Consider the following 27778-nt stretch of genomic DNA (forward strand, 5'->3'; position numbering starts at 1 on the left):
ATATCCAACATGGGGTTGCTCAGATGTTGGGAAACAACGCCCATAAGGCTCAGCCCATACGGCCAAGATTGATGGGAGTTGTAGTTCAAAAGCTCAAGGGTGGAAAATCTCATGTTTCTTACTTTTCATTATGAATAATTATAGGTAAAACCTTTGTTGATACAGAGCTCATTTTTAGCTTCCAGGAGCTTCTGCTTTATAAACAAACCCAAATATATTGAAACACTTTACTTTAAAACCAAATTTTAGAACAGAGGCAAACATAACTTAAAAAAAAAATAATCTTTTCACTTTACAAACCATAATTTTCTCAATCCAAGATCTGCTTTTCATCTGTATGAAAATACTTTGTTAACAAAGAGATACCAAAATGATAATAAAAAAATCTGCAATGAAACATTAACAGCATTTAAAATGAAATGCCAGTGGGATGTTCAAAGCATTGAGTTACAAATTAAGGCAAAGATCAACCATTGCTAGGTAGACCCAGGAGACTTACCGTATTTTTTGCCCCATAGGGCGCACCTATGGCGGACCACAGCCCCCAGAACAGGCTGCTATCCGCAAGCCTAGGGAGCGCAGCGTGACTTCGTGCCAGGCTCCCAAGGGTTACAGAGAGCTGCCTGAAGCCCGGGGTGCGCTGTTCAGGATGCAGACAGCTCTCCACAATCCTAGAATCAACCCCTGGCCCCCACAGCCCGCTTTTGCCTGTAAGTAGACTTGATTCAAAGATCACATAAATCATCATGATTTTTTCCTCATTGATTCTGATGGGCAGAGCGAGTTAAGTCACTGCATGGAGGTATATAAGAGTTGGAGTGGCAGGTGATCCACTGCCAGACCGCTGTAGGAATGGGGAATCAGGACAGACAAGAGTTTGATGATCGAGAGGCGTTCCTCGAGAGACGTTCCTTTTTGGCCAGCCTCCAGAACCTCTCTTTTATTAAGTATTACAAAACATTGCCACCAGTGTGCTGGTAGCTGATTGGTTAACATACAAACAAAGGAACTCATTGCTGATTGGTTAATATTTGCATAAGGCGGGTACAAGGCAGGATTACATATAAACATTAATCTTAATAGTTCAAAGACTGTTAAACAAGGTAGAGCTTAGACAGGTATGAAAGCTCTTAATCCACTTATAACTAAGATTGATTATAATATGTCTAAAGCAATTACTAATATTCTGATCATAGCATAAGAGCACATAATCAATTATATGCTGAAGAAGAAATATCAGGATAAACTTTAGGTGAACTAAGAAAAGGAATGTTGTGCATGGTACATCTTTGGTATGTGCAAGGGGGATTAAAAGGATAGCTATAGGATTAAAAAGGTGAAGCTTGAGTGTTTCAAGAAAGGCAAAAAGGGAGGGCAATAGTGATTCCCAGAATCTCCCAAAATCTCCCAGAATGCCACACAGAAAAGAACCAATGTTTTACTATACTGGTATAGAAAGAGAACATCCTTTCATCTCCTCCTTTCTTTTTTCATTTGCGAGGTAAGGCAACTGAGTGAATAAGGCGAAAGTATTTCAGGATTAGTGGTGTGCCATCAAATGCCCAAAATAAATTAACCAGGGTCGATGGGGCGAGAGTACTTTGGGATATGTGGTGTGCCAGCATATGCCCAAAATAATACTACCCGCACTTCCCCTTTCTTTTACTGTTGACGTTGCCATTTCGCGTAATAAGCAGCAAGCAGTTTACTGGGTGGCTGAGGGGGAGAGAAAAGGCGAGAGAAGAGATTAGTAAGGCTAGGGATGCATTGGAGGAAGCAACAGAACAAAATCAACATACATACAATAATAATTGCGTAACGAAAAAGACTACGAAGCCAAGCAATGTTTGGCAACCAGGCAGTAAGTCCAAGTGTAAGAGAGTCCCAGAGACCAGAAAACCCGACATCTTGTTTAATATGATGAGTAAGATTTTGCAAATGAAGAATTTGGCTTTGAACGGCTTTAGAGTTGTCAGTGATATTAAAACAGCACATATCGGCCACCTGTTCACAACCATAATGATGCAGCATCAGTAAATAATGTATCGCAGCCCTATTCTTGAGAAGTCCGTGTTGAAGTTCATTCTGTTCTTTATTCAGAAGATGAAGCGCATGAGAAGTAAAATTCAGGGCTTTTGCTGCAGAACAAGCTAGAGAGTTAATATTTGCGCTATTGCGCACAGCTAATCCCGGAACTCCTAGGAGAGAAACAGCTAAAGAGACGTATTCAGATTTACTGGGAAGAGAAATAAAATCGTCACAATCGTTATTCAATTCAATACTACGGTGATATCGAGAGTGCGACAATTGATGCTTTTCTGGCAATATGATAGACAAACGGCTTAGGCAACAAGGTGTACCATGGCTAATGTTCGCAGGAATATAATTGAACGTATAGCCTGGACACGACCAGAACCAGCCGTCAGGCAACTCTGTGTATTTATATACATAAGAAATATTTACATAAGAAGAGCAATTAAAATTATCCTTTCCCATTTGCACACAGTTGGCTTTCGTACAGTTCACCATACGGGCACAAGTAGCGTTATAAGAAGCCACGTACGGGGTTAATAAGTCAATGGCCAAAGGTGGACGTTTGCGCACTTGGGTACCCCAGGTGTTATAATAGGGATAACCAAGGGTGCGAAGAGAGTCATTTTGAGATAGAGATGAGTAAAACCAAGTATCATTTTGTATATCAACGGGATCATGACAAACAGGAATAAGGCAAGAACCAAGGATTTCACCAATGGATACTTGCTGGGTGAGGCAGAAGGAAGAAACATTAAGGGTCTTTGCAAAGGATTCCCACACATTTATTGGTGTGGAGTCACCGCTGTCAAGAGCGGAGACAAAAAGAGGCAAAAACAAAACACTGAAAATGAGTAGCACCATTGAATTAATGTTAAGACACGATATAAGGCATAAGAGCAAATTAGCAGGGGTTGCTTCAAGCTGCTGTTCGATTCTAAACTTTTCAGCTTGAAGTGAAAGCGATTTAATTTTTCACTTGTAAGAGGCCATTGCTCCACCCATATAGGGTTGCTGGATTTCCAGCTAAGTGGAAGAGCAAACTTACTCATTCAATTGGATGGTAGCGTTTAATTGTTCCAGTAAGTCTCTGCCCCACAAGTTGAGATGGATTTTTAGCACACAGGGTTGAATACATGCAATAGTTTCAGAGCTATTAGGCAGAGAAACAGATAGGAACTGTGCACTTTTGTAAGAAGTCTGGTTACCACCCACGCCCCAAACTGCAGGAGCAGATTCAAGGGGCCACGTGGGGTCCCAGCAGCTACTGGAAATCACAGAAATATCCGCACCTGTGTCAAGTAAACCTTCAAAGATTTTGCCATTAATTTTATACTTACGAAGCAACTTCTGTCGTCCAATGTGCTGGATTACACTTAAAAGCTGTGGGGGGAGAGAAGAGAGCTCGTGCAAATTATTATCCACAATAGAAGCAGTAGGATGAGAAGGGAGCACCACCAAATGTGCCCAAGATTCACCCTTCCTTAATTGCATGGGCATATGGCTCCAAAACTGAACCATGATTGTGCCCACATAATCAGGATCCAAAATTCCTGGGATAACCTGAATACCATGTTTTGCCGCAGAAAATTTTGGTAAGATTAAACCTGTGACTTTGGAAGGTAATGGACCTGCCAGTTGAGTAGGCATAATTACAACATCACCAGGTAAGGCAGTGTGTTTGGTCTCTTGATTGATCAAATCGATTGCAAATTCAAAAGGCGTATTTTTAGAAATTTTTTTGGCAGTGGAAATTAAAGGCGAACAACTCTCTAATTTCCCTGGCCCGAGAGTGGGGCCGAAAGTAAGTTTCCCTGAGACCTACATTGATTTGCCCAATGATAGCCTTTTCCACATTTCAGGCATTTCTTGGAAGGTCTGGCTTTCGTATTGACAGTACTATCCTTATGAGCGCCTCCACCAGGGGCCCTGCACTGCTTAGCAAAGTGACCTGGGCGCTTACAATTAAAGCAATTTCCCAGTTTATTATTGGCATGAATTGCAGTTGCAAGTAAAGACATTGTATGCGATTGACTACCAACGTCCGAGCACGCCTGGATCAGGTCCGCCAGTTCAAATTTAGGGCGAAGTATTATAGACTGTAATGCTTTCTTGCAGTCTGTATTTGCATTTTCAAAAGCCAATTTTTTCATCAATTCTTGTTGGGCTATCTCATTGTCTATTTGCCTAGAGATTGATTCTTTTAATCTATCTATAAATTGATGGTAAGGCTCTGAGTGCTGCTGCTTAACATTTACAAAAGAATTTAAAGGTTGTCCTGAAATAGGAATTTTACGAAACGCACGTTGTACACAAGACGCAGTGCGACTGAAATGTGAAGCTAAGAGCAGCGCTTGAGTAGCCAAACTATCAAATGGTGGGGGAACCAAACAATTGGCTTGCAGTATGTTGTGGATCTGCTAGGGCTATTGCAGCATGCTTAAATTCACTTTCAAAAACCACATATTGAGCCGGGGACAATAGCATACGCATAAGATCTTTCCAGTCCTGAGGGACCATTGTATAAGAATTAGCAATACCCTCTATCATTCCCACAACATAACTACTTTTTAAACCTGAATCAGAAATGGCTTTCCTTAATTCTCTCATCACAGAGTATGGGAGCATTTCATGGAAAACCTGTTGCTGTGCTGTCCCTGGAATGTTCTGATAAGTGAGGGGGAAAACTGAAGGTGTTTGACCAGGCCAAGCAGCCTGTTCCTCCAAAGAGAGGAGGCCTGTGTGTTTTGCCTGAAAAATCCCAGTTCGGACAGCTCCAGAAAGGAGTGACCCAGAGGAATGTGAAGGAGGGAGGGAAAGGGGGGTGGGGGGGGGCGGAAGCAGGCTGAGGCTTGGATTCTGAAAGAGCAGACGGAGAAAGAGATCCGAGGGGGAGGGGAGGGGGGATGGAGGGGGTGAAAGCAGGCTGAGGCTTGGTTTCTGTAGGAGCAGGAAGAGATGTAAGAGGGGGGGAAGGGGTTAAAATTTGTGGGTATGGTGGGGGAATATCCGTAACGGCAAGAAGTGAAAAAGCCGAAGGGAGGGAAATTCCTGATTTAGCAACAGACAATTCTAATTTAATAATAGCATCTAGACATTTCTGCCAAGTGAGCAGGCAATTGATCGAACCCCTTGGTTCAGAAAAAAGGCTTTTTCCGATTTTCCTCCAAGTCTCTATTTCCAGAGACCCATTTTCTATTTTATAAAATGGACAGTGTAAACTTATTTCCCAAAGCATTTCTTCAATCTCTCTGAGTGAAATAAAATCACCACACTCTTTCTGCCTGACGATTTCAAATAAATCTTTAGCAAAACCTTTTTCAGCCCTAGATAATTTTCCTCCCATACTTACGAATTTAGCGCGCTTAGACTTTTTCCCCAGTCGGATAAGTATGAGGGTGGCTAGGTGCATGGGATCTGGATCACGTCGAAATCACGTCGGGGTCACCAGATGTAGGAATGGGGAATCAGGACAGACAAGAGTTTGATGATCGAGAGGCGTTCCTCGAGAGACGTTCCTTTTTGGCCAGCCTCCAGAACCTCTCTTTTATTAAGTATTACAAAACATTGCCACCAGTGTGCTGGTAGCTGATTGGTTAACATACAAACAAAGGAACTCATTGCTGATTGGTTAATATTTGCATAAGGCGGGTACAAGGCAGGATTACATATAAACATTAATCTTAATAGTTCAAAGACTGTTAAACAAGGTAGAGCTTAGACAGGTATGAAAGCTCTTAATCCACTTATAACTAAGATTGATTATAATATGTCTAAAGCAATTACTAATATTCTGATCATAGCATAAGAGCACATAATCAATTATATGCTGAAGAAGAAATATCAGGATAAACTTTAGGTGAACTAAGAAAAGGAATGTTGTGCATGGTACATCTTTGGTATGTGCAAGGGGGATTAAAAGGATAGCTATAGGATTAAAAAGGTGAAGCTTGAGTGTTTCAAGAAAGGCAAAAAGGGAGGGCAATAGTGATTCCCAGAATCTCCCAAAATCTCCCAGAATGCCACACAGAAAAGAACCAATGTTTTACTATACTGGTATAGAAAGAGAACATCCTTTCAGACCGCCATCTTGACAGGAATCTTGCTTGGAACAGAAATGTATTTGGGAGACACTGCTGAAGAGAAAAAGGGAAAACACTCACAGCCCACTCCACAAATTATCGAGGCTGCTATGTGGCAGAAATGCATTTTCCCACCTTCCCTTGAAACAGCCTTGCCCTACAACGCTGTGTCACAAGCTGCCCTTGGGAATGGTCCCACATCTCAGAAGGCAGGCAGTGGGGACGAGTGCTGTGTTGCCCTGGGAGGAACACAATGGCACTGGAGGTTGCTGAGCAAAATGGCCCCCGTGGACTCCATTGTGTGTGTTCCCACTTACCTTCTGATTGCTTGCCTTCTCCCTCCAGGGCCACATCCACACCACATTTAAATCACTCTAGTACCCCTTCAGTCAGTCATGGCTTCCCCCAAAGCATTCTGGGAGCTGTAGTTTGCTGAGAGGAGACTCCCTGTTCCCCTCCCAGAGAGATAATACGTAGAGTGGCTTCACTATCTATTCCTTGTCACAGAGAACTTGGTGAATTGTAACTCTGAGGGAAATAGGGTTTTAAGGGTTGCCATGGTTAAAGACTTGATTGCCTCTTCTCTTCTCTTCCTCGCCCCCCGGGCAATATAGCTTCTATAGTTTCTATAGCCTACATATGATAGAGATATTTAAAATGAGAGTCCTCATAAGGACTCTTTTTTGCTCTTCAAAATATGGCAACCACACCTAACAGCTCCAAGCAACCTTAACAAACTACAGCTCCCAGAATTCTTTGGGGGAAGCCATGACTGTTTAAAGAGGTATACAGTGGTACCACTTGCCCCCTTGACCCGCGCCCATCCTGGCTGATTAGAGCATGTCTAGATGAGGTGTGGGCCCCCCTGGGTGAGATCATCAATCAGTCCCTTGGTACCACAGGGTGGAATCCTTTCCCTGATGCTTTTTAATATCTTTTACGTGCCCCCTTGCCCAGATTGTCCGGAGCTTTGGGCTGGATTGTCATCAATATGCTGATGACACCCAGCTTTATCTGTTGATGGACGGCCGCCCTGACTTGGAAGCTGTGGCTGGATGGCTGCGTGGGAGCCGGTTGAAGTTAAATCCTTCGAAGACAGAGGTCTTCTGGCTGGGTCGGGACAACATGGGATTGGGGGCCCAACTCCCATCTCTTGCTGGGGCTCAATTAGTGCCAGCGCCTTCTGTCAAGAGCTTGGGTGTAACCTTTGACGCCTCCCTTTCCATAGAGGCACAGGTTGCAGCCACAGCAAAGGTGGCGTTTTTCCATCTCCACCGTATTAAAGCAGTTGGTCCCTTACCTTTCTCGCCCTGATCTGGCCACAGTGATCCATGCAACGGTCACCTCCAGGCTTGATTATTGTAACTCACTTTATGTGGGGCTGCCCTTGAAGCTGACCCAGAAACTCCAGCGGGTGCAGAATGCCGCGGCGAGGCTCCAGTGCTTTACCAACTGCACTGGCTCCCGGTGGAGTACAGGGTCAGGTTTAAGGTGCTGGTTTTGACCTTTAAAGCCCTATACGGCCTAGGACCCACTTACCTATGGGACTGCCTCTCCTGGTATGCCCTGCGGAGGACCTTAAGTTCCGCAAATGACAACATTTTGGAGGTCCTGGGTCTCAAGGTGGTTAGATTGGTCTCAACTAGTGCCAGGGCCTTTTCAGTACTGGCCCCAACTTGGTGGAACGCTCTGCCACAAGCGACTAGGGCCCTGCGGGACTTGACATCTTTCTGCAGGGCCTGCAAGACAGAGCTGTTCCACCTGGCCTTTGCTTTGACTCAGTCTGACCCTTATGTTTCCCTCCCCTTCTGGTTTTGATCTATGGACTACTTTTAAAATGAGGCTGCTTTTTAAATTGCATTTTAATCTGTATTTTAAATTGGTTTTTTCTCCCCCTATTATGTTTTTACTGTAATTTTACTGGTGTTAGCCACCCTGAGCCCGGCTCTGGCCAGGGAGGGCGTGGTATAAATAAAATTTGTTGTTGTTGTTGTTGTTGTTATTATTATTATCAGACATTAAGAACTTTCTGATCCTGCTTCTTTATAAGACATCTGAAGGCAGCCCTGAATGGAAAAGCTTTTAATGTTTGATGCTTCATTGGTTTCTAAAAAATATTCTGTTGGGAGCTGCCCTAGTGGCTGGGGAAACCCAGCCAGATGAGAGGTATAAATATTATACAATATTATTCTTCTGCTTAATTGAATAGCAGTTCCCGGAAGCCGCCGGAGGGGAGAGATGCTCTTGGGCTCCCATCCTCTTTGCAGGCTTGGCCACCATGAGGAGACAGTGCTGAGATTCCTGCATTGTAGGGGGTTGGACTAGATGACTCTCAGGGTCCCCTTCCATCTCTACGATTCTATGATTCTAAGAGGGTGCGGGACTCTATGGGCTTGATCAAACTACAGGGCTCTTCGTGTGGTGTGTGTGTGAGAGAGAGAGTGAGAAAGAGCGTACCTTCAGGGAGAGGCCATGTCTCTTCTTTGCAAAGAGGCTGAATAAGTTGCACCCCCCCCCCCCGCGGCTTCCCTGCCTGCTCTCTCTCCACCCCCGGGGTACAAATAAATAATAATAATAATAATAATAATAATAATAATAATAATAATAATTATTATTATTATTATATTAACAGGGACTAGATGGGCTTGAGCAAACTACAGGGCTCTTCATGTGATCTGTCTGTGCATGCAGAAGAACGTTTTCCTGATGTGTGTGTGTGTGTGTGTGTGTGTGTGTGTGTGTGTGAAAGAGAGAGAGAGAACCTTCAGGGAGAGGCCCCCGTCTCTTCTTTGCAACGAGGATGAAGGAGCTGCAATACCCCCACACTTGAACCACCGCTTCCCTGCCTGCTCTCTCTCCACCCCCAACCCCAATTATGGGTATTGCATTGCACCCCCCCCCCCAAAGCTTGCTGCACCCGGAGGCGCTTTGCACTCAGCGGATTCCTTGCAGGACAAGGACAGTGCAGGACGGCAGAGGGGGCGGGTCAGCTATTCTAATTAAGCCACGCCCCTTTCCCAAATCAGTATCGAGCAGCCCCTCCCCCAGCAGCTTCCACTCTCTGCCTTTAACCTTTATGGCAGTGAGCATATATTCCCTATATTCGAAGCCCAGGTTCCCTCCCTCCTCTCCCCATTGGCTGGCGACTGCAATTATCCCGCCCCCGGAGATATCCTTCCTCCCAGGCGGGGGCTCCCATTCCCAGGGTCGCTGCTGCTGCTGCCGGGATTTCGCGTGAGTGCAAAGCCAGCGGCGGGGAAGGAGGGAAGGGGCTTGGCAAGGGGTGGGGGGTCCAGGATGAGAAGCCCCGGGACGGGGAGAAGAAGAGAAGGGAGGAAAGGAAAGGGAGCTGTTTCTCTTAATGGGGCCTTGAAAGGGGGGGAGGGGGGGGTTCCGCTGTGGAAAGAGAGAAGCTTCTTCCTGCCCGGATCTGGTGCAAAGGGAGTTGCAGGGAAGGAGGCGGGAAAGGGGAGAGGGTTGGGCATTGCTGGGCAGGCTCGCAATAAAATAATAATAAAAATAATAAATATGATAAATATAATAATAATAATACCAATTATTATTTTCTGGGTTTCACCAGCCCATTTTCTGGGTTTCCCCAGCCACTCAGAGCGGCTTCCAAGAAAATAAGAAACACCAAAAACATCCAAACATCCAACTCTTCCGTTTTGTAGAGGAGATGGGGACATGGATTGCTGGATGGCAGAGGGAGAAAGAGGGAAAGATGGGGAGGAAAACAAAGGCAGGGGGGCCAGGCAGGAAGAAGGAAGGGCTGAGGCCTCCTCCAAAGAGCTCTTTGTTCTTGAACTCCTTGCATAAAGTAGTGGGGGGAAAGGGCCGGATTGAGGTTTGATGAGGCCCTAAGCTACTGGAGGGAATGGGGCCCTTTATAGGTCCAGCTGTCTTTTGTCAACAACAAATTGTCGCTGTTTTTTGTGTTGAATATAGGCTGTATGGTAATTTATGGACCTAATCGGTATCTAAAAAAAATTGCACATAATTGTTGAACTGAAATACAGTTGAGAAATATATTAATGGCAATTTGCAATCATCATTCAAAGGAACATTCTCAGAATTGCTTCTACATTAGGGAATGCTGATTGGAAACTGTTGTTGTTCTTTAGTCACTTAGTCGCGTCTGACTCTTTGTGACCCCATGGACCAGAGCACGCCAGGCACTCCGGTTTTCCACTGCCTCCTGCAGTCTGGTCAAACTCATGTTAGTAGCTTTGAGAGCACTGTCCAACCATCTCGTCCTCTACATATAAGTTAAATAAGCAAGGAGACACTATACAGCCTTGTACTCCTTTCCCAATTTTGAGCCAATCAGTTGTTCCATATCCAGTTATAACTGTTGCGTCTTGTCCCACATAGAGATTTCTCAGGAGACAGATGAGGTGTTCAGGCACTCCCATTTCAACTTGCCATAGTTTGCGGTGGTCCACACAGTCAAAGGCTTTTGCGTAGTCAATGAAGCAGAAGTAGATGTTTTTCTGGAACTCTCTAGCTTTCTCCCTAATCCAGCGCATGTTTGCAATTTGGTCTGTGGTTCCTCTGCCTCTCCAAAATCCAGCTTGTACTTCTGGGAGTTTTTAGTCCGCATACTGCTTAAGCCTGCCTTGTAGAATTTTAAGCATAACCTTGCTAGCGTGTGAAATGAGCGCAATTGTGCAGTAGTTGGAGCATTCTTTGGCGTTGCCCTTCTTTGGCATTGTGTTCTAGACTGATCTTCTCTGATCCTCTGGCCACTGCTGAGTTTTCCAAACTTGCTGGCATATTGAGTGTAGTACCTTAACAATATCATCTTTTAAGATTTTAAATAGTTCCACTGGAATGTCATCACTTCCACTGGCCTTGTTATTAGCAGTGCTTTCTAAGGCCCATTTGACTTCACTCTCCAGGATGTCTGGCTCAAGGTCAGCAACCACACTAGCTGGAGTGTACGAGCCATCCATATCTTTCTGGTATACTTCCTTTGTGTATTCTTGCCACCTCTTCTTGATGTCTTCTGCTTCTGTTAGGTCCTTACCACTTTTGTCTTTTATTATGGTAATTTTTGCACAAAATGTTCCTTTCATATCTCCAATTTTCTTGAATAGATCTCCATTCCCATCCATTTTAGTTCACTGATGCCCAGGATGTCAATATTTATTCTTGCCATCTCATTTTTGACCACATCCAGCTTACCATGGTTCATGGATCTTACATTCCAGGTTTGCAGCACTGGACTTTCCTTTCGCTTCCAGGCACACCCGCAAGTGAGCGACCTTTTCGGCTTTGGCCCAGCTGCTTCATCAGCTCTGAATCTGCTTGTCCTCCACTCTTCCTCAGTAGCATATTGGATGCCTTCCAACCTGAGTGGTTCATCTTCCAGTGTCATAACTTTTATACGACCATGGAGTTTTCTCGGCAGGGATACTGGCGTGGCTTGCTGGTTCCTGCTCCAGGTGGATCACGTTTATTCAAAACTCTCCACTTTGACCTGTCTGTCTTGGGTGGCCCTGCACGGCATAGCTCATAGCGTCTCTGAGTTATTCAAGGCCCTTTGCCATGACAAGGCAGTGATCCATGAAGGACATGGTCATTAAATATTACTTGGTACAGATCCTGATGTGTCAGATTATCATGTTCATGGCTTTGACTTTTTAATGTATTGATGAAAATGGTTGAGTTCTCCAACAAGGTTCATGTCCACATCTTCAGGATATGTTTGGCTTAAACCATTAACTTCTTCACGAATCTCTTTTTTTGCAGCATCTAATTTTGTTAAGAATGAAATAATAATAATAATAATAATTAATAATAATATTTATATCCCAACCATCCGGCTGGATTTCCCCAGCCACTCTGGGCGGCTTCCAACAAAAAATTAAAAATACATAAAATCGTCAATCATTAAAAACTTCCCTAAACAGGGCTGCCTTCAGTTGTCTTCTAAATGTCAGATAGTTGTTTATTTCCTTGACATCTGATGCAGGGTGTTCCACAGGGCGGGTGCCACCAGTGAGAAGGCCTGGTTCCTTGTAACCTTGCTTCTCGCCAGAAGGCCCTCAGCGTTTCTGGGCTGAACGATGAGGTTGGAGACGCTCCTTCAGGTATACTAGACAGAGGCCGTTTAGGGCTTTTAAGGTCAGCACCAACATTTTGAATTGTGCTCAGAAACATACTGGGAGCCAACGTGGGTCTTTCAAGACCAGTGTTCTGTGATCTCGGTGGCTGCTCCCAGTCACCAGTCTTTTTTGCAGCATCATTGGATACTGATGCCCTTTGTGCCAGATTTGATTCTAATCCATCCATCACAGGTATAAATGCTTTGATTCTGAACTTGTTTCCTGGCTCAAGGTTCTCTAAAGCTTCATCTTCATCCTCACCTATATGCCTCCTTATAGATCAGCAGTTCTCAACCTGTGGGTCCACAGATGTTGTTGGACTACAACTCCCATCATCCCTGAGCTCTGGCCTTGCTAGCTAGGGGTGATGGAAGTTGTAGTTCAACAACATCTGGGGACCCACAGGTTGAGAAAGGCTGTTCTAGATTTTCTTCTGCTTTTCTTGTAATCAACATCAGGCAATTTGTCCTTTGCCTGTTCTTTGAAATGATCAAAAAGTTCTCTGGAACCAAGTTCCTCCATTTTATTCAAAATGTTTTTGGCTTGATTACTTGTTTCACCCTTCTCTGTGGTATCAATATGCAGCCAGTGCAATGCAGAAATTATTCCATTGTAACTGCCAAGTTCTGCACTTGTGGCCCTTGAATGAGTTTCCCATCTGGAACTTTTTTTAAAAAAAAACTCTGGAACTTTTTTTTTTTAAAAAAAATTTTATTCAGATTTTATAACAAATTTAAGCATAATCAAAACACCAAATTACCGTATTTTTCCGTGTATAAGACTAGTTTGTTTGTTTTTTACAAAAAAAAATAGTTTTAAAATTGGGGCTTGTTTTATGCACAGGTAGTGCTGGAGGGTGTTTTCTTAATTTGGAGTCCCTCCAAATTACATGGGGGCGGATACTTCCAGGTTAGCGCCATCGTTTAATGGCGGATTCCATCCGAGTTCCGGAGGGAATCGGCTCCGCAGGATCGGGTCTTGTCCGCGACGACGACGTGGGGACCCTTAAAAATCACAGGCGCGGATGCCTGTGAACCTGGTGACTCGGCGGGCACCATTTGCGCCCCCCCCCAAAATGAGAAGGAGCCTTTTTAAAGGCTTTCGAACAGGGGCGGCGCGGTGCTGTGAGTTCATTGCTCCTTTTGCGGAGTGAAGCCGCAAGCCATTGACGGAGAGCGCTGACTTTTTCCGTGGAACAATTGGATTGTAAAGCAAAAACCCGTGAGTAATATGGAATTCGGAATTTAAAGATTTTTTTTTCTGAATTAGGAACGAGCGGGGAAGGGTTAAAAAGGAAGTCCGCCCCCCCCCTTGTAGATAATTTAAAGCAAAGAACTTGCCATCTAAGGTAGAGATACCTTTTTTTTCCTTTTATTAAAAGACTTTAACCCTCATGGTTTGACACTATAAGAAATTTTACCGGAGGATAAAAGATTAATTGTGGGAGCTGAAGTTTCACCCCCCGGACCCGGGAGTGTCCCGCGAGAGAGCCTGCTGATGAAGTACTGAGGAGTTTGACAGCTGTTTCTGCTGCTTCTGCTGGTTATATTTGTTACAATTTGTTGAGAATAAGGAAGGACTGATACAATAAATAGGCTATTGGACTTGAGCTGAAAAATATTAAGAAACTAAAATCCCCCTAGAGGGGGTTTAGGACATTACAACAATGGCTGGAGGACGGAAAATTCAGACTGAATTGGATAAAACATTTGTTCTCTTGGGAAAATTACAAGGGGAAATTGATGTTTTGGCTACAAGTGTCACAACTCTGGTCTCAGTAGTAAACAATTTTGTTGAAGTTGATAAGGATTCGAAGCAGGAAGCTCATACAACTGAGCAAATAGGGAAACTTGAATTTTATGAGAATATGGAAAAAGAGATATGTGCTGTTCCTGAAGAGAAGGAAGGAGGAGCTGTAACTTCCCAGATGTCAAATGAGAGTTACAATTTGTGGCCTGACATGAAGGCAATAAAGGAGAATAACAATCTGACGTGGAAAGCCTGGCCTGAATTGGTGAGCCTAAAACTGAGAGATCCCCTCTTGTGGAGATCTGAAGACCGAAGGATTATAAATTTGATCAAGGTGGAAATCGGAGCTTTGGGGACATTTGGACTTGAAAGGAGTATGTTGGGGTACCCGATAGGCGCTTTTTTCAAGTATAGAGGGCGGGCTGGAGAAAATATGGATTCTGTTGGGCCGAAGCCTTTCCGAAATCTGGGGTTTAACATTAAGGACTATCAAAAAGGCCGGCAGAGAGGAACTGAAAGAGACTTAAAAGCCTCGGACGTGAGATCTCCAGGCTTAACAAGATATTGAATTGATGAACACTTGTTGGGGACTGAAACCGGGAAAGGGGTGGGTGGGGTCTGGGAATCCAAAGGGTATATAATTATAACTTGTTTTACTTTTATTCTGTTCTGTTATTTGTTTGGAACTGGGGAAAGCCGTTGAAGGGAAATTTTGGTCGACTTTAGGGAAAATGTTGAAGAATGAGTAATGAGGTTTAAGTATTTGATGTTTAAATTTGGATATAAGGATTTGCTGAATTAATAACTAAAATTGGAATACAAGAAGGGGAGGTGAGAGGAGGTCTGAGAAATAAGTTAATGGAAATAAGTAATGGAATTGTATTTGTTTTAATCGTTTTTTAATCTTGTATTTTTGTCTTTTTTTGTCTTTTTTATTTTTACATTAATTTCGGAAAACCTAATAAATATTTTTTAAAAAAAACAACAAATTACATGGGGGCGTCCTATAGACGGAAAAATACGGTACATTTTACATTCCAATTAATCTCCCCACCCCCCATGACTTCCCCCAACTTCCCTTTTTGGGTTATAGCATATTCATTTCTTCTACTTATAATTTCATACGCCTTATAATACTGAAAATAAAAATTATAACTTATAACCCTCCCTTCTTCTTCCTAGCGCCACCTTCCTCGGCAAAGCGGGCGCTTTAGGCACAGCCTCCAGCGTGAGCCTGGGCCCTGGGCAGGGTTCTGCTCGTTCCCTCGCTCACCCAGGGAGGTTTCTGGGCAGCCTGGCCTGCTAAGCCTTGCCCTCTGCCCTCCTGTCATTGGGCAGCGGCCAAGGCGGCGCGGCCCCCATTACCATGAGGGGTGTTGGCTGGGCGCAAGGGGGGCGGCAGAAGGAGGCGTTTGGAAGCTCCTGGACTGGCCATTAGTCTCTTGCCTGCGCGCGTAGCGAGTGTGGCGGCTTCAGGTGGGCTGCGCGCCTTTGCCAGCATTTGCAGGCCAGCAGCTGCAGATAAGTTATGCCTCTGTGTGCAACAAAGAGGAGAAGAGAAGTTCTCCTTTAGAAGCAGAACAGGCAAGAGCTGTCAGTATCACCTCATAACTCTCGTGTGGGGTGAAAGTATGTTAAATGGGAGATAAAGACGGGGCTTGCAAAGTGTGCTGTTGGGAGGGTGGGAAGCGCAGCTGCTTTGTGTAGATGCAGAGGAGGCGGCTGCTTCCGAATTAAGCCTCCTAATTAAGCGGGGTCCCTCCCTGCCTCCCAGGCGGGGGCTCCTATTCCCGCCCCCGCTGCGGGATTTCAGGTGAGTGCAAACCAGTGGTGGAGAAGGAGGGAAGGGGCTTTGCAAGGGGGTGAAGTTCCAGGATGGGAAGCCCCAGAGGCGGCCTGCACAAGTTCTGGATGGGGGAAGAGGAAGGAGGAAAGGGAGTTCTTTTTTTTAATGGGGGCTTTGAAGGGGGAGTAAGGGGGTTACGCTGTGGAAAGAGAGAGAGGCTTCTTCCTGCACGGATGTGGTGCAAAGGGAGTTGCATGGAAGGAGGGGAGAAAGGGGAGAGGGTTGGGTATTGCTGGCCAGGCTGATGATGATGATGATGATGATGATGATGATAATAATAATAATAATAATAATAATAATAATAATAATACCCTGCCCATTGTTTCCCCAGCCAGTCTGGGCGGCTTCCAACAAAATAAAAAACACCCAAAACAACCAAACATTGAAGTCTTTTGTACAAATGGCCTTCGATTTTAAAGAAATGCCCTCTTTAAGAAATCACGTGTTGTAAATATGTATGTTGTCCTCGAGGTGCAAACACACATAGCATGAGCAAGCAAGCAGTGCTCCGAAGTGCTTCTCTTGTGAACTTGCCATCTAAGTTGTTTACTAATGGCAAAGGCTCCTGTTTCCCAAAAGGACAGGAGGGGGAGGTCTCTCCCCCACTTTTAACGCACCCACTCCCACCGCATGGAAGGTAGAGGTCTTGTTCATTCACAACATCAGTAAACCTTGTGTGTATCTGAAGTGAACCAGGCGCTGGGGCTCCTTCTCCTCTCACTGGGCTGCTGCAGGAAAAGGCAGCAGAGGAGGAGGAAACAGATGGGTTTGAAGGCTCTTTCTGCCCCTCTCTCCTGAGCAGAGGGTGTTTGCAGGGCAGGAGGACAGAGGAGGCAGCAGTGGGTGGATCCACCGCCTCTCCCAGGGGGTCCAGATGCAAGCAGGGGGCTTCCTTCTTCTCCATGTATTCAGAGCAGTCCAACCATGTATTCAGAGCAGTCCTTTGCAAATTACTGTCTTTATCCGTTTATAAGATGAGGTTTTTTTTACCCAATTTTTAAAGTTAAAAAACATGGGTCGTCTTATGCATGGAATATAGCAATTAAATATATAAATAAATGCAGTACTTGCTCTGGCAGTCGCAGCTCCTCGCAGTGGCGAGCCCTGGGGCCTCCATAGTCTGCTTGCCTCCCCCCACTCTGCCCACCCTACAGCTGGGAAGGAGGCTGTAGGCTGTTCTTTTTTGCCATGCAGCGTCTTTCTGTTGCTCAGCAAACTCTGTAAACTAAGGGGGAAGACCGCCTGCAAAACAGAGCTGCCGATCAAGGTATTTCTCCCCTTTCTGCCTTTCCTATGCCTTTCCCATGCAGTCACCACCTGTCAGCTCCCTGATCGCCACCGGCAGCCTCCAATCACACTCCCGCTTGCTGCGACAAGGGCAGCTGTCTATTGGCTGCCGCAGCGGCAACGTGGAGGGCGAATGGCAGCGATCAGGCAGCTGCAACGCGAGTGGTTGTGAGCTGCGTTCTGGTGGGTGAGCGATTTTCGGCATTGCCCCCAAGTAATCCTCCCCAAAAGCTCAATCCCCCTAGTTTCTAAAGTTTGAGGACCCAAAAATGGGGGACGTCTTATACACGGAAGAATACGGTAAGTCTCGTGTTCCATGGGATCTACTCTCTGTTGTAAACCAGAAAATGAGTTTACACCAATAAAACTCAGAAATGAGAGGAGTCCACCATTGTTTATTGCAAAGCAATAGGTTATAGTTGGATCGTTCCACAAAACTGCAACCCTGCCAAGTGGTTCAGGCAGTGGTATTTATATAATTTCAAACAAAACATTTCGATTTCAACCAATCATATACACCAGACATGTCCAAGCGCTGGACCGCAATTGACAGGTAGACCTCTGTGTTGTTTTGGGTCGATTATGAGACCTTTGAAGGCCCCGCCCCCTTTCGGCAAGAACTTCTGAACATGTCCTGTTTCTGTTTTTGCTCAGCAGTTCCTTCTTTTAATGTTTATTGTTGCCAAAAGAATCTAAACTTTTCTTGCATCCCCCGCCTCCTTAAAAAAGTCCCTTTGGAGTTTCACATTCCTCATATTCATCATTACCTCATTTTATTTATAATAAAAGGTAAAGGTAAAGGTACCCCTGCCCGTACGGGCCAGTCTTGACAGACTCTGGGGTTGTGCGCCCATCTCACTTAAGAGGCCAGGGGCCAGCGCTGTCCGGAGACACTTCCGGGTCACGTGGCCAGCGTGACATCGCTGCTCTGGCGAGCCAGAGCCGCACACGGAAACGCCAAAACAAAAAAAATTCCTTCCAGTAGCACCTTAAAGACCAACTAAGTTAGTTCTTGGTATGAGCTTTCGTGTGCATGCACACTTACCTTCCCGCTGGTAAGCGGTCCCTATTTATCTACTTGCACCCGGAGGTGCTTTCGAACTGCTAGTTTGGCAGGCGCTCGGACCAAGCAGCGGGAGCGCACCCCGCCGCAGGGATTCGAACCGCCGACCTTTCGATCAGCAAGTCCTAGGCGCTGAGGCTTTAACCCACATGTGCAATAAGCACTGGCAATTTCTGCTGATTTAGTTTTGATTCCCACAGCATTCTGTTATGTTGTGTTGGTGTGCATGTTGGGAACCTGTGTTACATGAAGCCTTTTGCACCATGTAGCAACTCATGTTCCAGCTTTCAGCTGTATCTTTGTGATTCCCATATTAGCTGTGTTTCTGCCCCAATTGGGAGGTGGCAACTTGCAAAATAATCAGTTTCATAAAGCATATTTGCTTTATTCTGTATTAGAAGCACACTCAAGGATTTACAGGGGTACACATTATCACATTTACTGTGGCCCTTTGGGCAACTGCCGCAAGGCCACTACTGCCCTTACCATGCCAGCCTTAGGAAGGGAGAAGGGACATGCGGACGGAAGGAATTGCCAAAGGTGTTTGAAAATGGGTGGAGGCTCTTGGGAAGAGGGTGCCCAATAGGGGCTTCCACAGGGGCAGCAGAATGTCTTGGGCAGAATCCCTGCAGAAGCTCTGAGACTCCCTTGACTTCTTCCTTCCTCCCAGGAAGTTACAACATGCCCTCACTTCTGAGCTCCTAAAAAGGTGAACCTGCAAACCTGGTCAGGATGGACGGAGGAAGATGGACAGCTGAGCTGGTCAAGCTGTCTCCCGCATCCCTCCCTCCAACCTCTAAGCATCCCCTCCCAGGACCCTCAGAGAAATCTGGTGAGTTCCAGGGGAGAGGAGATGGGGACATGGATGGCTGGATGGTGGAGGGAGAAAGAGGAAAAGATGGAGAGGAGACCAAAGGCAGGGAGGTCCAGGCAGGAAAAGAAAGGGGTGAGGCCTTCTCCAAAGCAGCTCTTTGTTTTTGGAATCCCTTTCATAAAGGAGTGGCAGCAGATTTTCTTCCTCTATGCTTTTAAATCTCTGGTGTTATTTCCACTGCAGGATTAAGTGATGATAAAGATGTTGCACACCAATCCAGAAAAATGGGTGAAGGGGGCTTTCGGGACAAAGGACCTGTTATCATGATACACAATACCTGTGGCTGGAGGCTGTTCACATAGGATTGGGCATATGAAGACCAAGGGTGGCCAGTATTATAAGCAAATTGTGTGAACTTACAGACAGGGGTTGTGTGTGAGAGTGAGTGAGTGAGTGGGATAATAATTTATAGCGCCCCCTTAATTCTGTCCCTCCATATGTTTACATAGAGATACAGTGGTGCAACCGTGGTACAAATTTCAAAATCAGTGCACAAAACCAACAAAGAGACTCACAGGTTTATAGTGGCACCAGCTTTCCTAATCAAGAGTCCCCTTTGTCAGATTGCAGCCCACAAAAGCTTAGGTCATAATACCTTTATGAGCCTTTTAGGGCTGCAAAAGATGAGTAAACAGAAGCACACGAGACAGTGACTGCCAGCAACTAGGATAGCTTGAAAAAAATGATTAGACTGATGCCTGTGCTCTGCCCTCGTGTTCTTAGGCAATAATGCTTCTTAATACTAGTTTCTGGAAAGCACAGGACTCTTGGGCTGAAATTCTGCTTGCAAGTTTCCCCCAGGCATCTGCTTGGCCACTGTGAGAACAGGATGCTGGACTAGGTGGGCCTTTGCCCAATGCAGCAGGCTCTGCTTAGGTTCTAATATATTGCAATATTTTTACAGTTACATGTGGCATAAGAGCACTTCAGTTTTACATCTTACTCATAGGAAAGATTGCTATTGGAGCCTGAGATCTTTTTCTCAATTGAAAAAGAAAACGACAGAGATCTGTCTTATAAACCAGTTCCACCGTAGATCTCTACTATAAAATGATGGTGCTCTCTTAAGTGTGAATGGAGTGATCATGGGCTGCTTTTTGCCATTATCTCATCTTCATTCCTAAAATCTTGGAACATGGAGACAGTGAACAATGAAGAGGGAGTGAAAATAAGAGAAGGTGCACATAGGGATTGGCGTGTGTTCAGTTCCTTTCTTGTCTTTCTTAAAAGTCTAACAGGATTCTCTCTCCCCCCCTCCCTGTACTCCCAAACAGGTGAGGAAGACGATGGTCAGAATTCTACGGAGCCATCTGTGAATTCATTAGGAAGAACAAAGAAAGAGTTTAAATGCAGGGAATGTGGAATGTGCTTTAGTCACTGTGGAAGAATGAGGATACACCAACAAACTCACACAGGGGAGAAACCATTTAAATGCATTGAATGTGGAAAGAGCTTCAGTGTAAATGGAACACTTAGAATACATCAACGAACTCACACAGGGGAGAAACCATTTACATGTATTGAATGTGGAAAGAGCTTCAGTCATACTGGAGCCCTTAGAATACATGAACGTAGTCACACAGGGGAGAAACCATTTCAATGCATTGAATGTGGAAAGAGCTTCAGTCATACTGGAGCCCTTAGAATACATGAACGTAGTCACACAGGGGAGAAACCATTTCAATGCATTGAATGTGGAAAGAGCTTCAGTCAAAATGGAGCCCTTAGAATACATCAACGAACTCACACAGGGGAGAAACCATTTAAATGCATTGAATGTGGAAAGAGCTTCAATGATAGTGGAACCCTTAGAAAACATCAACGAACTCACACAGGGGAGAAACCATTTCAATGCATTGAATGTGGAAAGAGCTTCAGTCAAAATGGAGCCCTTAGAATACATCAACGAACTCACACAGGGGAGAAACCATTTAAATGCATGGAATGTGGAAAGAGCTTCAGTGAAAGCGGAACACTTAGAAGACATCAACGAACTCACACGGGTGAGAAACCTTTTCATTGCACGGAGTGTGGTAACAGCTTCAATCGTATTAGAGCCCTTAGAAGACATCAACGAACTCACACAGGGGCGAAACCATTTAAATGCATGGAATGTGGAAAGAGCTTCAGTGAAAGCGGAACACTTCGAATACATCAACAAACTCACACGGGGGAGAAACCATTTAAATGCACTGACTGTGGAAAGAGCTTCAGTCATACTGGAGCCCTTGGAATACATGAACGTAGTCACACAGGGGAGAAACCATTTCAATGCATTGAATGTGGCAAGAGCTTCAGTCGTAGTGGAGACCTTAAAATACATCAACGTAGTCACACAGGGGAGAAACCATTTAAATGTATTGATTGTGGAAAGAGCTTCATGCATAGTGGAGCCCTTAGAATACATCAACGTAGTCACACGGGGGAGAAACCATTTCAATGCATTGAATGTGGAAAGAGCTTCAGTCGTAGTGGCGATCTTAGAATACATCAACATAGTCACACAGGGGAGAAACCATTTAAATGCATTGAATGTGGAAAGAGCTTCAATGATAGTGGAACCCTTAGAAAACATCAACGAACTCACACAGGGGAGAAACCATTTCAATGCATTGAATGTGGAAAGAGCTTCAGTCAAAATGGAGCCCTTAGAATACATCAACGAACTCACACAGGGGAGAAACCATTTAAATGCATGGAATGTGGAAAGAGCTTCAGTGAAAGCGGAACACTTAGAAGACATCAACGAACTCACACGGGTGAGAAACCTTTTCATTGCACGGAGTGTGGTAACAGCTTCAATCGTATTAGAGCCCTTAGAAGACATCAACGAACTCACACAGGGGCGAAACCATTTAAATGCATGGAATGTGGAAAGAGCTTCAGTGAAAGCGGAACACTTCGAATACATCAACAAACTCACACGGGGGAGAAACCATTTAAATGCACTGACTGTGGAAAGAGCTTCAGTCATACTGGAGCCCTTGGAATACATGAACGTAGTCACACAGGGGAGAAACCATTTCAATGCATTGAATGTGGCAAGAGCTTCAGTCGTAGTGGAGACCTTAAAATACATCAACGTAGTCACACAGGGGAGAAACCATTTAAATGTATTGAATGTGGAAAGAGCTTCAGTCATAGTGGAGCCCTTAGAACACATCAACGAACTCACACAGGGGAGAAACCATTTAAATGCATTGAATGTGGAAAGAGCTTCAGTTGTAGTGGAGCCCTTAGAATACACCAACGAACTCACACGGGGGAAAAACCATTTGAATGCATGGAGTGCGGAAAGATCTTCAGTCAAAGTGGAACACTTAGAAAACATCAACGAACTCACACGGGGGAGAAACCATTCAAATGTATTGAATGTGGAAAGAGCTTCAGTCGTAGTGGAGACTTTAGATGCCATCAACGAACTCACACAGGGGAGAAACCATTTAAATGCATTGAATGTGGAAAGAGCTTCAGTCGTAGTGGAGCCCTTAGAAGTCATCAACGAACTCACACAGGGGAGAAACCATTTAAATGTATTGAATGTGGCAAGAGCTTCAGGCATAGTGGAACCCTTAGAATACATCAACGAACTCACACAGGGTAGAACCCATTTAATTGTATGGAGTGTGGAAAGAGCTTCAGTTGTAGTGGAACACTTAGAAGACATCAACAAGCTGACATGGGAAAATCCATTTAAATGTATGGTGTGTGGAAGAAGCTTCAGTCATATTGGAGCCCTTAGAATACACCAACGAATTCATACAGGGGAGAAACCATTTAATTGTAAGGAGTGTGGAAAGAGCATCAGACGGAGTGGAGACCTTAATATTCATGAGCAAATTCACACAGGTGAAAAGCCATATAAATGTACGCGGTCTTTCACTCAAGGTTCACTCTTTACATCACATCAAGAAACTCACATGGGCGGAAATCAATTTTAAATACATGGAACTCGTGTGATGTTCTGGTGTTTGTATTTAAATTTGTACACACAAACACACACATATATATTGAAGTAATATAGGTCACATATACTAAATGTATAAAGTAAGTTGCAAGTTGTTGCTAGATAAACGGGGAGAGTGTGAATCTGGAATTCTCAAGGTGTGTGATGAATGTCTTGACCTCCACCCTTCACTGCCAAAATGATGGGCTGCCCTTGTCTTGTGGATCAGCATCTGTCAGGCTTCAGGGAATTGGCTTCCTTCCCCCGTGGTTGTAGATAAGCAGAACAAAGGAAAAGGAGTCTTGTTACCAGTTAGAAACTCTAATGATCCCAGCGAGAGAACAAAGACCCCGTCTTCTAAGAATCGCGGTGTTCCCAATGAAGAGGTCCGCCCCCTCACATCCCTAGCCACCCCCGTCTCTTATGCATCTTGTAATCTGAGCTCGTACACTCTGTGCTTTCTGTCCTGCCACTTTTGCAGCTCTCCCTGATCTTGGGGAAAGCGAATGGATGCTTTCCAGAGACAGTGAATTTGTTAACTCTCTCCCCCTCTCCAGAGTTTCTTCTGCAAGCTGTTCCCCATCCAGTATTTCCCAGCTTCTTCCTTCTGAACTATGTTCCTCTGCAAACCACTGTTCCAAATCTATAAAGTCCTGCTCCTGGGAAGATTCAGGGGAGGGGGAGGTTCCCACAAATGTGCCTCAGTGCAGCTCTCCTCAGCTGGGTCCCTGGTTAGGTTTTGGTTTAGGGGAGAAAGCATGGGCCTGGCCCTTGGGTGGGGGTGAGGGGAGAAGGGAAGAGAAGTAAAGGGGATGCTTATTTTTCTGCGCAAGGCTAGTTCTTTTTTTCTCCCAAGTACGCGCCTGTAATCAGCGAGTGTGCATTTAGTAGGAGAGCGTCCCTTTGTCTAGGAGTGCAAGATGATTCAGGAGGCCTTAGAGTGAAAAACTTGTATCTCTCTCTTTTTTTAAAAAAAAATAATTTTTATTAACCGGCCAATCAAATCAAATCACATAAATTCCGAATTACAAAGCCGAATTTTAAATTTTGTTGAGGGAACCCATATTTCAAGATCTGAAGGGGGATTCTGATTATCTTGCCACTGTGTTAATGTCCAAATCAGTCCAAACAAAGTTCATAATTCTATCCAGTCTTATCTTGCTGTTTCCACATCACATCTTGTTCATATATTTTCTCTTTTTCCTTTATGATCTTGTGGTGGGATAATGAGCTGCTTGTGCGTTGAAGCTGGATCCCTCAGAGCTCACTCAGTGTAGTGAAGCCCTGCCTTGAGCGGAGCCCTTCAGCATGGCTCCGTCAGTCGCTGGTAGAATCTGACAGTGGGCGTTTGCGGAAACGTTTCCAACATAAAAGCTGTTTCACGGACATGCGCCTCCTGGATTCCCTGCGTGACAGTTTCCGGCGGGGGGTGGGGGTCCTTAAAGGCTGTCCTGATACCTCCTCACTGTTCTCACTGGAAGTATCCCAGAGCCTCCCCTCCGACTCCCTTTCCTTTGGAGCTCCTGCACTCCCCCTACTGGTTCCCTCTTCTCCTGAAGAAGTGTCTCTCCTATTCTCCTGAAGCCTTCTCACCACCTGTCCTTCCGATGGCAGTTCCCTGACATCCACCTCCCCCCCCCGGGCCCCCTTCACCCCCTCCCGCCTCTTCTCTTACTGGCGGCGAGGACGGAAATCCCTGGAAGGAACTCCCCTCATCCTCCGAGGATTCAAACACTTCTAACCACGGCCTTCCGTCTCTTTCCCCCTCTTCCTCTCCTTCGTCGGAATCTGTTTCCACCTCCACTCCCGACTCTGGGAACCCTTCAAACTCCCCTTCCTCATCTGTAGTCCCGAAGTGTTCCCTCCTAAATCTTGCCACTGGTTGTGGTTTCCTTGGGAAACGCCGATGAAACGTTTCTATTAAAATCTCGTCTTTGACTTCCTCTGCCGGTACCCATGTGTTTTCTGACTCTTCCTCCCCCTCCCATTCTACCAAGTATTCCACCTGATTCCCCTTCCACCTGGAATCAATGATCCCTGCCACATCCATGTTGCGTTCTCTCTCTTCTATGACGGGTGTCCGGGTGACCTCCCTCTCATGTTCCCCCCACTCACATCCCTCTCTGTATGGCGACAGTAATGACCTGTGAAATACTGGGTGCAATTTCATGTGACTGGGCAATCGGAGTTTGAATGCTACTGGGTTGACCTGCTGTATGACCTCAAAGGGTCCCAACCGTTTGGGTCTCAATTTCTTACACCCTCCCTTGAACGGCAGTCCTTGGGTGGATAGCCACACCCGGTTACCCACCCTTATGCTTTCGCCTTCCCTCCTATTTCTGTCTGCTTGCTTCTTATATTCTTCTTTGGCTTTCTCTAAGTTGAGTTGGAGCTGACGGTGGATCGCTTCCATCTCTTCAACAAAATTTTCCGCTGCAGGTACACTCCACCTTCCCCCGCCCTCTCCTGGAAACGCCCGAGGATGACACCCATAATTGGCTAGAAAGGGACTCATCCCTGTGGACACGTTCTCCGCGTTGTTGTAGGCAAATTCTGCCAGAGGTAACCAGTCTACCCAATCAGTTTCTCTGTCCTTTACATAACACCTCAGATATTGTTGCAAAACCCCGTTTGCCCTTTCTGCTTGCCCATTTGTTTCTGGGTGCCTGGCGGTGGAAAAACTTACCTCCACATGCAACATGCTCATTAGTTTCCTCCAGAACCTAGAAGTAAATTGTTTTCCTCTGTCGCTCAAAACCCTCAAGGGGGCGCCATGCAACCAAAAAATGTGCTCCACAAACAACCTTGCGGTTTCTTCCGCTGTCACTGCATGTGAACAAGCTATAAAGTGGCACATCTTAGTTAGTAGATCTACCACCACCATGACCGCGGTTTTCCCTTTGGATCTCGGTAGATCGGTCATGAAGTCTATGGATACCATCTCCCATGGCCTTTCTGGGGTGGGTAAGGGTTCTAATAACCCTGCTGGCGCCAACCTCTCTCCCTTTGCTCTTTGGCACCTGTCGCATCCCCTGACATACTCCCGCACGTCTTCCCGCACCTTGGGCCACCAAAACTCCCTGGTAACCAACCACATGGTCTTGTGCTGCCCGAAGTGCCCCGCCGTGGGGCTGTCATGCAACTGTTTAAGCACCCGCCCTCTTAGTTCCCCACCTGGTATGTAGAGCGCCCCTTTGTAATATAGTTTTCCGTTCTTTTCCTCAAACCCCCCTGCGTTCTCACCTGTCTCCCTGAGTTCCCTAAGTTTTTCTTGGGCATATTCATCGTTTTCAATACCCTCTACCAGTTCTCTTTGCCCCACCAATGCCGCCCCACAAACCCAGTGGTCCTCTGAGATGATATGTCTTTCTTCCGCCCCTCCTTCCCCCTCCAAGTACTCAGGTTTTCTGGAGAGAGCGTCCGCCCTGACATTCTCAGCCCCTGGCACGTAGCGAATTTCAAAATTGAACTTGGAGAACTCTTGCGCCCATCTTACTTGTCTCTGGTTCAATACTCGGGCTGTTCTCCAGTATTCTAGATTTTTGTGGTCTGTCCGCACTTGAACCTTGTGTTGCGCCCCAATCAACAGGTGTCTCCATCTCTTGAACGCTTCGTGGACGGCGAGTAATTCTCTGTCGTACACTGTATAATTCCTCTCAGACTTGTTCAATTTCCTCGAGAAGAAGGCACACGGTCTCCATTCCGACGTATTCGCTCCTGGCTGCAGGAGCACGGCGCCCACCGCTCTGTCAGACGCGTCGGTCTCCACCCTCATCGGCTGCTGCAGATCCACGTGTAAGAGTTGTTCTTCCGAAGCAAACGCCCTCTTTAAACTTTCGAAAGCTCGCTGCGCTTCTTCCGTCCAGACAAATTTCTTCTTACTGCTGAGACAATCCGTGATGGGGACTGTTAAATGGGCGAAGTTCTTGATGAACTTCCGATAGAAGTTTCCGAACCCCAAAAACCTCTGCACATCTTTCTTAGTTTTCGGTGGCCTCCATTCCAGCACCGCTTGCACCTTGCTAGGATCCATGGCCAGCCCCTTGTCCGACAACCGGTACCCAAGGAATTCCACCTCCCTGGTGTGAAACTGACACTTCTCCAGTTTCACCCACAGCTGGTTTTCTTGCAGTTTGCTCAGTACCTCTCGTACATCTCGCACATGCTGCTCTTCATCCTCTGAGTACACCAGTACATCGTCCAAGAACGCAGCGCAGTTCTTGTACAGCAATGGTCCTAGCACATGATTCATGAATGATTGAAATACTGCTGATCCCGCCTGGAGGCCGAAAGGCATAACGCAGTACTCAAATGCCCCCAAGGGGGTGAACATAGTGGTTTTCCACTCATCTCCCTTTCTCATACGTATCAGGTTATACGCCCCCCTCAGGTCCAGCTTGGTAAAAATCTTCCCTTTTCTCACCCGGGTCAGAATGTCATCGATTCTGGGCATAGGGAAAGTCACGGGTTCGGACACTGCGTTTAGGGCCCTGAAATCCACAATTAATCTCGGTTTGTCCGAGTTTTTTTTGTCCACAAAGAACACTGGGCTACCCCCCACCGCTCGTGACTCCCTGATGAACCCACGCTTGAGGTTTTTGTCAATAAACTCCCTTAGCTCCTGCATCTCCCTGTCAGACATTGCATACGCCTTGCCCACTGGCAATTGCGCTCCTGGGAGTAAGTTGATTTGGCAGTCAAAGGGTCTGTGCGGGGGTAGTTTATCTGCTTCCCTTTCGCTGAAGACGTCGGCAAAATCTGCATATTGTCGTGGTACCCTACCTTGATCC

General features: G+C 45.7%; 3 protein-coding genes across 4 annotated transcripts in view; 2 read left to right on the forward strand and 1 right to left on the reverse strand.

Moving 5' to 3' along the window:
* LOC307208034 (uncharacterized protein) overlaps positions 1 to 27778 on the forward strand; it is a 139766-nt gene that overhangs the window by 71036 nt on the left and 40952 nt on the right. Inside the window, exons 3-4 of the mRNA XM_079962344.1 lie at positions 20317 to 21801; positions 22138 to 23791. Of these exons, the coding sequence (XP_079818470.1) occupies positions 20317 to 21801; positions 22138 to 22646 (1994 nt within the window). The 3' untranslated portion in view covers positions 22647 to 23791. The remainder of the gene's footprint in view (positions 1 to 20316; positions 21802 to 22137; positions 23792 to 27778) is intronic.
* Positions 1 to 27778, reverse strand: part of LOC307206991 (uncharacterized protein) — a 165290-nt gene that overhangs the window by 50860 nt on the left and 86652 nt on the right. The gene's annotated exons all lie outside the window — the stretch shown is intronic.
* Positions 1 to 27778, forward strand: part of LOC307208545 (uncharacterized protein) — a 77496-nt gene that overhangs the window by 18190 nt on the left and 31528 nt on the right. The gene's annotated exons all lie outside the window — the stretch shown is intronic.

This window comes from Podarcis cretensis (genome assembly GCF_951804945.1).
Source record: "Podarcis cretensis genome assembly, chromosome: 2".
NCBI lineage: Eukaryota > Metazoa > Chordata > Lepidosauria > Squamata > Lacertidae > Podarcis > Podarcis cretensis.